Source organism: Centroberyx gerrardi, chromosome 13 (assembly GCF_048128805.1).
Source record: "Centroberyx gerrardi isolate f3 chromosome 13, fCenGer3.hap1.cur.20231027, whole genome shotgun sequence".
Lineage (NCBI taxonomy): Eukaryota > Metazoa > Chordata > Actinopteri > Beryciformes > Berycidae > Centroberyx > Centroberyx gerrardi.
This window is the reverse complement of record NC_136009.1, coordinates 8,063,786-8,075,240: the sequence shown is the minus strand read 5'-3', so window position 1 is coordinate 8,075,240 and position 11,455 is coordinate 8,063,786. Positions and strand designations below refer to the sequence as shown.

At 41.4% G+C, this 11,455-nt stretch overlaps 1 protein-coding gene across 1 annotated transcript; it reads right to left on the bottom strand.

Annotated features, from left to right (window-relative positions):
- Nucleotides 1-246: 246 nt before the first annotated feature.
- On the bottom strand, nt 247-6,157 carry nop9 (NOP9 nucleolar protein). Its single transcript, XM_071906459.2, has 12 exons — nt 6,113-6,157; nt 4,942-5,244; nt 3,887-4,123; nt 3,499-3,705; nt 3,276-3,383; nt 2,948-3,089; nt 2,646-2,838; nt 2,395-2,535; nt 2,020-2,139; nt 1,611-1,823; nt 633-738; nt 247-493 (listed from the first exon to the last, which is right to left on the bottom strand). Exons 2-12 carry the CDS (start codon nt 5,165-5,167, stop codon nt 339-341), a joined length of 1,848 nt encoding a protein of 615 aa, XP_071762560.2. The 5' UTR covers nt 5,168-5,244; nt 6,113-6,157; the 3' UTR covers nt 247-338.
- Nucleotides 6,158-11,455: the final 5,298 nt, after the last annotated feature.

Below are 11,455 nucleotides of genomic sequence, written 5' to 3'. Positions count from 1 at the left end.
GGAACAGGGTAATCAATTATCTTCAAAGTTCAACTTCAGACTCACTGAGATGATAGAAGTCCTCTGACAGATGATTCATTTGTGGATGAGAGAGGATGCTCAGGTGCTTTTTTTTTTTTTTCAAAATCTCATCACAAAAGAAACAAGCTTCTCTAGGTTGAATTATTGAGTTTATGCAAACCTAGTTGAGTTATTCATCTGAAAAACCCTGAACCTTGGGGAGAATCATTGTCATCAATGCACAAATGAGGACAAGTTTATATTTTATTTTTATCCAATTACATCACAAACAATCAGACTGGAAGATAATACAAAGTGTCCAAATTTCCGCTTCAAATTCACTCGAGAATGTCGCTGAAAAGCTTCCTCTTCTTGGACTGGCCGGTCTGGATTTCCTGCCAGTGGGCTCTTCTGTTCATGAAGTGGGACAGGGCGAATTTGGCCCACACGTGGCGCGCGAACTGGTCAGACCTCAACTGGGTTTCACTCAGTACTGAGAGGGAGTGAGAGAAAGAGAAAGAAGAAAGAAAGCCATGAACATGAAAAACCCCAGCTTGACCCCCAGCCATCCCCCAAAAACACCCCACAGAGCTACAACCTGATGAATCCAAGAGTGAAAGTAGTAGTTTTACCTAGTTCTTGTGCGATGCTTTGCCTCTGGCTGACCGAGGCGCTGTTCCACACGGCTTCCAGCACCCGGCTGCCCAACCTGGAGCAGGCCATCTGGACGTACAGGCCCTGGGAGGACAGGCGGCAAGAGGGAGGAAGGGGGTGATGAGCCGTGGAAAGCAAAATTATAGGAGCCATGGGACAGTTAAAATAAAAGAAACTAGCCTTGAAGGTTTTTGTCCTTTACGGTGTACTGCATGTTATCTAAAGTTCCTCTTGTTTAATGGAAATGTTCATTGCTCCACTTAGTATCTCACATGGATTCAACAGTATGTGACGTAAGCACGAGTTGGGGAACATAATTACAAAACCCAACGCTTTTCAAGCTATTTAAGATAGCATGAAGAAAAGACTTGAGACTTGACTTGACTTGGGTTCTGGTGACTTGGGACTTGACTCTGACTTGTACTTTGATGACTTGAAAAGGTTTCTAAAGTCTTGACTTGAGATCTTGTGTTTGTGTAAATGACTTAGATTGAAAGTGATGAGATTTGTTGCAGCAGACGACTGAATTTAAATTCTGTTTTCTGAATTTGTATGGAATGATTGAATTTGTTGAAACTGATTATAGAAATCAAACTCATGATGCTCTTACCAAGTTTTTATCCTATTAAAACCATATTGCATTGAAAAGTCCTAGATATTTCATTTTCTTTAAGATATTTAATTGATACTAGACTCTTGATTTGTTCTGACTTGACTTGCTGTTCTGTTTAGACTTACTGACATGGACTTAGACTTGGCTCGCAGTTAGAGACGATCCTGTAACCAAAAGCTCTCAGGTTCTATCCCAGCGACAGCCATGCATCAAATCAAAATGTCCTTGAGCAAGACACTGAGCCCCTACCTACTCACTCACTGCACGTCTCAATCCTTGTATCGTGACAACACCAGCTACCTTCCCATGCTAGTATATTCTGTAATCGCCTCTCTGCTCATACCTCAAGCCTCTTGAGGATCTTGCCCCTGCCCTTGTCGCTGGACGTGGTGATGAGGGCCTGGAGGACGTGGCTGCCCGCGGGGTCGGAGGCCAGGGTCAGCAGGTCGGCGGGGGTCAGAGAGCGCAGGCTGTTCAGGAGGAGGGAGCGCTCCTTGAACCTGGACAGCGCCTGGACCAGCCGGGACCCGTGGTAACAGATAGAGGCCAACGGGACCTAAAAATGAACCACAAACTATAGTTGCAACCTACTGTGCCTTTCAGTGTGTTCAAAAGGAAACAATACCCAGCAAGCATTTGTTTTTTCAAGGTGTAGTTTTGCGATACAATTACAGTAACTGAGCTGAAAAGACTAGGGTACAATCAAAAGTTCACCCAAACGGTATTTGTTTCGATTCCTCTCCATCATTTACCTCGGTCTGTATGCCGCCCTCTGCTGTGTCGGAGTGGTAGTACACCTCATAGGTGAGCAGGGACATGAAGAGAGGGAGGCAGTTGGCGTGTCGAGAGCCAGGCTCGGCGCAGTGGAACGCCTGGGAGAGAGAGGAGAGAAACAAATAAGCTGAGTCTCCATTAACCACAAATAAAACCTTTGATACTTTTATGGTGTTATTATAGACTCAGTTTCATCCATAAAAAAGGAGAAAAACACCCAAATCCAAAACAGACACAAGGGCATAAACTTCACATTGATTAAAGACAGCTGTGAACCTTCAGTTCTTCAACAGTAAAATCTCAATGTCGATGTAAATAAAGGTTCATTACACCTAATATTCCTTGTGGCTTACCTGGAGAAGGCACTGCATCATCTCTCCCTGCTTCTCTCCGCTTTCTGCGCAGCTCTCTGCCAGTTGGACGATCACGCCCATGTGACCTGCGGCCAAGATGGCCTCCACGCCCTGGACCAGCTCATCAAACAACCTCAGGAACTATTTGGAGGAGGGAAAAGGGGACATAGAAAAAACTGAGTAACCGCTGTAACTGCGAAATCCTTACTCTATCCATTTGTACTGTATGACACACAGATATTATGACCTACCATCTTGTAATTGGCGGAGGCTGCAGTCAGCCTCTGTATGGGGAAGTTGGCGATCGGATGGAGGGCTAGGTTGACCAGCTGACCCTTGAGATGGTTCTTGTAGAGGTCGCGGAGCAGGGCCTTGTGGGATAGCTGGATGACGGTCTCAATGAGGCGACTGGAGGCCTGGTCCTTGAGAAAGACCAGCAGTGGACTGAAAGGAATCAAAAAAATAAAAAAATGCACACATTTACATAACATTTCATGGCAATCCCTTCAGTGACTTATCCCTAAGGTTTAGTATAGGATAACAGTTCTCTAACCTAACTCCGGGAGCAGCGCTGCGGGTCGTCAGGTACTCCATGATGCCTTTGAGGAGCTGTTTGCAGAGTTTCGGTCGTTTTCTGTGACAAATGGTCAACATGGTCTGGAACACTGCGCTGGCAACGGCGTCTGTCACGCTTACTAGGAACGGAGAGGGGCACAAAGAGAGAAAACATACTTTCTTCAAATTTCTAATCCTGCAAATTTAAGATAAAACATGAAATACACCTGTGACACACCTGCATTCAAGGCCAATGCATTTTCATTCCGGTAACTCAGAGCATTTCTGTGCTAGGAGGAGGGTGACTTTGATGAAAGATGACTCACCATTTATATTGTTCATCAAGGTCTCAGTTAGGCTTTTCAGCTCATACCAAAACGAAGTGGGAGCCTCGAAGTCTGTCAGCGGAGGAGCAGCGTTACGATCTTTCGCACCTAGAAAAAAGAGACAAGAAGATATGGGAATAGGTAAACGGGAATAAGTGTCTGCATATCAAATCTCATTTTGATGTTGGCAGGTGTGTGTAGGTGTGTGTGTGTGTGTCTGTACCTGGACGGGACTCTGTGCGGGGTGGTCCAAGACAGCCGGCCAACACGTGCAGAAGTGTGCGGACCACGTGCGAGCCGTGTGTGTGTTTGATGAACTCTGCGCTGTTGTCTCTCACCACCTGGCTGAAAGACAACACCTGGGCCTCCAGGATGCCACAGGCCTCCTCTTCTTCTTCTGTGGTAGCAGAGGGCTCCTTCTGTGATGACTCTAGAATGGACGCACAAACATAATATAAGCCGTTGTATGACTTAATTCTCTGAGGAGCTTCAATTTTTCACAACCAAGCACCTGTCTCTTTCCATATTTGTAGATATTAAAGATCCAATATATCATAGGGTGAAAACTGTCACACAAGCATAACACTAATAAATAGAAGATTTAAACTTACCTGTCCACCGAGACATCTGTCTGAGCGCACTCTCCACGATGTGACCCCCACACCGGTCGCACGAAACCGCCTTGAACTCCGACCCTGATTCTCCGCCCAGCTCAGCCAGCACCTCCCCCACCTGGTCGGGGCTGGCCAACGGGAGCAACCGCTGGAGCGTGATACTCCCTGTCCTGTCCATGGCCACCAGCGCCGCCTTGCCTTTCACCTCCGTGAGCACGTTCTCCACAAACATCACTGCAGGAGATATTGAGAGAGACACACAGTAAGAGTCAGCGGAGGCTGTGCATACAGTTAGAGGCATATTGATGATGATATTGAATCACAAATAACAACACCACTTTAAAAGTTAAATGAGAGATGAGAAACTTTGAAAGTGCTTAGAGCCATCCAGAAACATGATATGTATCCACTATGATAGAGCAGGAGGATGTGTGTGTGTGTATGAACAACCCATGTGTATCATATTTCAACTAAAATGATGTAATAAGCCTGCAATAAGGAGAATAATGGCTACCCAGTGTGGGGAATATATGCAAGAATTTGCAAAAGGTACTCACTCTACAACAAGGGAAGGTTACATCAAACCTTGTCTATTGATGAGCACTCACCCATAAATAGCAATTATAAAAGGATACATGGCTCATGATACCTGGAATCAACCCATTCGAGGGAAGTTTCAATCTATTTATTGTTATGTATATCTGTATTGTTTTGGACTGTCAAAAAAGTTTTCACACCAGTGGTTTGTTTCCAAGAAAATGTTTTTGGCCTCTTGTAAGCATTTGTTAGCAATTCTAATGCAAATCAATGGGGGTTGGAACTATTTCAAGTTCAAATAAAAGATAATTCTGTCCAGTGACTACACCATGTATTAGAGGTTCATTAAGTAAACTAATCACAGCTAAAATCAGGTCATGCTCAGATGCATGAGGTGGCGTGAATTTAAAGCAAGTGGCTGCACATCACTGAGGTTAACTCAGGACACTGATATTCTTGGCTTAATTCTTCAAACTTGTGCTTGCTCAGAGTTTATCAAAAACAATCCTTCTCACCTCTCTCCTCGTCATCTTCAAAGCCTTCGCCGAGTCTGTCTCCCACTCGGCGGAAGTAGCCCACGCTCAAGGCATCGAGCCGCTCCTTGGCACCGCCTCCCTGACCCTTTTTTCCCTCTTCACCTCCCCTCCTCTTGCTCTCTCCTCCTTCCCCCTCTTCATCAGGGTGCCTCCTCTTCTTTCCTCCCCCTTTCCATGGCTTCTTTTCCTCCACTTTCTCGAGCATCACACCTTACAACGTGTATGTTTCCAGTGGAATATCTTGGTCTTGTGAAAGAGGGTGTTTGCCTTATAATCTTCTGTCTGAAATAGGAAACACACAACAGGACACCTTGAAGGCCAAAGCTTGCTGAGTAACATTTAAAACGTATTAATGTTATGGTTTAGCCCCAATATATGCCGTTTGCTCGACGTTTCTATTTTTGAGAGCGGCAGGTATTGGGGTATATATAGTTATGTAGGCCTAATGTAGGTATAAAGCTATTATCTAGCCCCGAAACATTTCGTTCGCTCTTGTATTGAGAGAAGGTCACGCCAAACCTCCATTAAAAATCTGGCAGTTTAATGTTAACGTTGTTTATCGGCAAATACGCATACCTGGTTGAACATTAAGACCTTTAACGAATCATTAGGATCTATTTCTAAATTCGGCATACACCAAACAGCACTTTAAAAAAATACATTTTCAACTTTTAAGTTTTGTTCATACTGCTCGCTATAGACCACTATGGTATAACGTTATTCTGGTAGAAGATGATTATGGGGGTTATCAGGCGGACCAGTGTTTGAAATAAATAAGAGTTGCTTGGTGGATTATATGTATGCCGAGTTTACCAGTGGCTACAAACGATTCTGAAAAGGTGTTGAGTCATGTTTTTATGAAGTGTGTATGGTTGGTGATAAGCAAGGCCACATTAAATTGCCAGATTTTTGAATGGAGTTTGGCCTGACGTTCTCTCCATAGAGGAGACAACTAGTTAACTTGTTAGCTAGACAGAGTTCCATGCTAAAGCATAGCATGCAAAGTGTACACACACTAGCTTGATATTCAGTATAAACAAGTGGACATTTTCACCAAAATGTTTAAAACAGTACATCGACTCTTTTAGCTCTATCTGTGCATAATACGCATAGAAATACACAATTTAAAGAAGTTAACAGTGTAACTCACGTGTGAAATGTGTAACTACAGAGGTGGTGTGCTGTGTTGTTGACGCGTAGTGATGACGCACATGTGGGGTTCGTCTCAAAAGTCTGCGAGGGCAAAACTCTACTGGCTGAATCTCAAAAGTCTGTCCTCCTTGCCTCCAGCTCTTTCCAGCCCTGATGAAAAACCACTATAATAGTCCTATAATATTCCTATAGGGACTTATAGTGAGTTTATAGTTACCGTATGATACTTTACTGTCTATGTTTTATCTCCTATGGTATCACTATAATATTCCTATAATTTACCTGTAAGGAGTCATTACAGGATTACTAAGGTTCTTTTTGGTAGCCTAATAGACTTTAAGCCCAGCAAAATATTATTGCAGGTAGGCGAAAACAAAACATTGGCTATACAGATGCAGATCCTGCAGGATGTCTGTCCTTTGAAAAGATCACAACTGTTTGTCTCTTTAATGATGTGAGATCAGTTCATTTTTGTTCAGCTCATCACCCTGCTACCACAGTACTCATCTGTCCACATAGCTGTAAATATGAAAGTCTGTTTGAGAAATATCTTGTTTTAAATGTCATCTTTTTAAATGTATTTACACCTAAATATGTTGATACTACATACTAAGTAGTAGATGTAATGGTGTCTCTGGTTTAGAAGGCAGATCTATCACAGTCTATGGCTGAATGATTCTTGATAAATAAACGGAGATTGCCATGATATCGAAATTGAATCACTGCCATGTTTAATTCAAAATACTGTAAAACATATGAAATTCCCTATGGAGAAGTCAAGTCAGTCTCACTGAGCGTTTAATACAACCAGCAGAGGGCAACATGATGACGATGATGACTCCCCCCCCCCCCCAACCTCACTACAGATGGTGGTGTTGATAGCATCAGGCTGCTTCCTCTGAGCAGCAACAATTGCCTGGTTGCTGGCCAAGTTTGGATGTGTGGTCAGGAATATGAGATGAGATGAGATGAGATGAGATAAGATAAGATGAGATGAGATTAGATTAGATTAAAGGAAATAAAATTAGATGAGTTTAGATTAGATGAAATACACTGAAATAAGAGAAAATGAAATGAGATGAGATTAGATGAAATAAACTGAAATGGCATGAAATAAAATGAGATTAGATTAGATGAACTAAAATGAGATGAGTTTAGATTAGATTAGAAGAAATACGATGAAATAAGATTACATAAAATTAAATAAAATTAGATGAGATTAGATTGGATTAAACAAAATGAGATGAGTTTAGATTAGATTAGATGAAATAAAATGAGATGAAATGAGATGAGATGAGATTAGATGAAATAAAATGAGATGACATTTGATGAAATAAAATGAAATAAATTGAGATGAGATGAAACTGTAAGAATCTCCTTGGGGAAATTGCAACAAATCAAACTAGGACCTACACTGAATGTACAAAATATTAGACACACTTTTCACGAAGTACATTGATCTGAGGTAAATCCAGGTAAAAGCCATTATCCCTTATTGATCTCCCTTATCAAATCTATACCAATCACAAAGGAGGAGATGTAGACAAAGAGAAGACAAGTTAATTTTTAAACTGTGAGACATATTTTATACATTCAGTGTAATGGAGATAGCAAAAAGCAGCCTACATAGCAATATAAGAAATAAAGGTAGTATCATAGATAAATGGTGGTCTGCAGAGACAATGAACTGAATCTGACACACCCCAAGATTTTTTGCTAATAGAGACTCTGGTTAAGAAAATGGAAGGAGAGAGAGATACAGCATTTGTACACACACACACTCATTTCAAGACTCCTGTTGGTTTTGTCTGTTTATCTCATTGCTAGGGCGACTACACATGAATCAGCTGCCGCCCCGCAAACTATGAATGAGCTCTGCATTCAATAAATGCGATAAGTGTCACACAGACGTATGCAGACTCATTTCATCATGCCATTGTAAAACGCGCGCACACACACACACACACACACACACACACACACACACACACACACACACACACTCACACTCACACATCTCCATGATGTCACAGTCTGAGCTGTGTTGTGAATCAGGGGAACAGTGGTAATTTTGATTGCTAAATACTCCACTCCCACTCATTGTTGAATCTGCAGAGGTGGAAAGTACATTTACTGTTCTGCACTTAAGTGCAATTTTGAGGTACTGGCACTTTACTTGAGTATTTCCATTTTGTGAGACCTTCTACTTTTCCTCCACTACATTTCAGAGGGAAATATTGTACTTTTTCCTCCACTACATTTATCTGACGGCTGTAGTTCCTAGTTACTTTGCATGCAAAACATACGATAAGCTCATAAAATATGTTGCATTGTTAGAGTTTAAACTCCCCAACAGTATATGGAGCAGTTAGACCGACAACATTAAAATACTTCTTACAGGTTAATGCTTCAATAATTTAACACTCTGAAAGAATGAGGACTTTTACTTTTGATGTGTAAGAACATTTTACTAATACTTCTATACTTTTACTTAAGTAAACGTTTGAATGCAGGACTTTAACTTTTACTTTTAATGAAGTATTTTTCCATTATGGTGTTGCTGCTTTTACTTAAGGATTTGAGCACTTTTTCCACCACCACTGTGACTCAGTTCTAATTAAATCCTTGTAAATCCTTTATCACACACAAAGATTTCAGGTCTCATGCCATTCTTGTCCAAAACAGGCGCAGTTCTGCTTTCCCCTTTAACTTCATCCAGTCTCTGATTTGGCTGCTGGTCAGGCCCTTATCCACTCTAATGGCAGTGAAATAGGGTGAGAGGTTAGATGCCTCACAGCAATGACGGAAACAATGCTCCAAATGCCTTGACCTATGACTTTTCAGTTCCTTTACCACCAGCACTGTCTTAAACCTAACAACAGAAGGTATTTCTGTTGCAAAACCCGAGAGCTTGTAGACTTGATGTGAGAACTTGTAGAGTAGGCTAAATGTGAACTTGTATGTTGAAATTTTCACTCACAAAAAATATTCACACAGCCGTGTTCTGAATTTGAAGTCACAGACAAAAATTCACAAATGTGTAAACTGATACAACATTTACTCATATTTATTTTTTTTATTTAGGTAATTTGCCAGTACAACCACAACTCGGTGATTGCAACCTCTCAAACTGGTCATTGCAACTTCACAAACGCAATCTCTCGCATCACAAACTGTCGAATTTCCGCACCTTGACTTTTGCAACACTTCTTGGTTGGGTTAGCCTAGCGTTAGCGTTTTGCTAATATGCATTACATTCATGCTTTAAAACTCATAAGCGCGGTGTTGACTTGTCAAGATTATCTTATATAACAGCGTGTATGAATACCATAAGCCTGCATTGAACACAGAGGTTATTTTCGGCTTCAGACTTAAACCAAAACGCATTGAAGTGGGGCTGCGGCCGACGAACTGTGGCAGAGCCGACATGTGGCTTACATTTCAACATACAAGTTCACATTTATTCTACAAGTTCTCACATCATATTTGTGAGATTTGTGTATTTTGCAACATAAATACCTTCATACAACAGTAGCAAAAAAGTGGCTATCTTTCATGTAAAACATATTTTGTTTCCCAATGGAGTTGCTGTGCGCCGGAACTTGGTTATTATTTAACAGAGAAGTGTCAATACAGCACATACCACACATACTCTCACTGACACTCCTTGTTGCAGGGATGATCAACTGTATTTTTCTGAAAGGGGAATATTTCCACATACACTGGCTGACAGCATTTGAGTCCTTTGTCATATTTTTTATTTGTTGGCTTCAGTGAGAATTTACGTAACGCAAAAGGATCCCTGAAGCCTGAATATCTTCCCTGAGTCAGGAAGTTTCCTTTGGCCCACTGGTGGCTTGTTTGGTTTCCCACGTACAGCGAGACCCAGGTTCCAAGTCCCATCTGTTACGCTCAGATACCCGCTGAACCCGAGTCACCTTTGTGTTTTCCTCTCACGCCCGCCGCTCCGCACAAGCCGCCGGTGTTGTGCGTGTCATTTATCACCCCGGTGTCAAGCCCACAGGATCAGCAGTAAGGCTTCCATTCTGAAACCCTCTGCATTTTTCAACATAGAAAATATTCAAGACAAACTATCCACCGCAAGGCTTTCAGAGAAATACACAGCAGCGTTTAAAAGAAGAATCATATTCAGGGAGGATACTAAAAGAATATTTCTATTTTTTATTTTTTTATTTACTTAGCTATTTTTATCTATCTATCTATCTATCTATATTTCTTTATTTCTTTCTTTCCTTTTTAATGTCATTTTACTAGACAAGTTATATTTTTTGCGTTTTATGTGAAGCACGTTGAAGTTGCCTTGTGTATGAAATGTGCTACATAAATAAAGTTTGTCTTGCCTTGTATTGCCTTACTTTAGTAAATGAAAACAAATTCCAACAAGTTTCCTTAAAATGACTTTCATAACTTATTCTTATGAAGAGCAATGAAGTGACACCTGCTCTTACTTGTTGAAACAAATTCTAGTAAATAACTTAAGTGCTTGTTTGACAAAATCTTAACACTTTTACAGACTAGATCCTTTATTTTATATAGATGTTGAATGAAAATGCTGTGTTTTGCTGCATATTTTAATTGCTTTTGGTGGTGTCCTTGTTGTTGTTGTTGTTGTTGCATTTCTGTTTTTACTATGTTTTCTGTTGCCTTTAGCAATCAACTAGCCTACTTAACTTATCTCTTGTTATTTTCATGTAATATTCCTGTTAGTCCGTGCTAATTACCACTGATAGAAAATCAAAGGCAGGTGTGGATATGCAACAATGGCTTTGGTTTTCCTCTCAGTAACCAGCATCACCGCTGATCAGCCCTGGGTGATGATATAACATGTCGATGATCTGCTGCCAAACCTCAGACTTGCAAGTACACTTTCTGTAATTCTGCACGTCTCCCATTGGTCGCTGACGCATTGGAATACCTGGACTCGGTGAGACAGATACACTGGAAATACATTTCATCAGGGATTTCGTCATGCAGGCGCTTTGGACCGGCATCAACAATAACACATAACGTGAGAGAAAACAAACTTTCCCAGAAGGTTCAAAATGCTTGTTCTGACACTCCTCCAAATTTCTGAATCTGTTCCCCTTTAAGAGTTTAATTCCGACTTGATTTGCCATTGTGGGCCTGTGATCCGACGAGGTTTATAGGATGTGACCCTTTGAAGGGACTTGGTTGGATCGGATGTCTTGTTCCAGTGCAGGAGGGGACTTTCCTCTGAGGATTTTCTGGGAAACAGCAGTGTGCAGAGGGGTGGAAGGAGAAGTGAAAGTGTGCAAGGGAAGTTAGATGGCCTGAAATGAGTTGGAGAGCGACAACGACA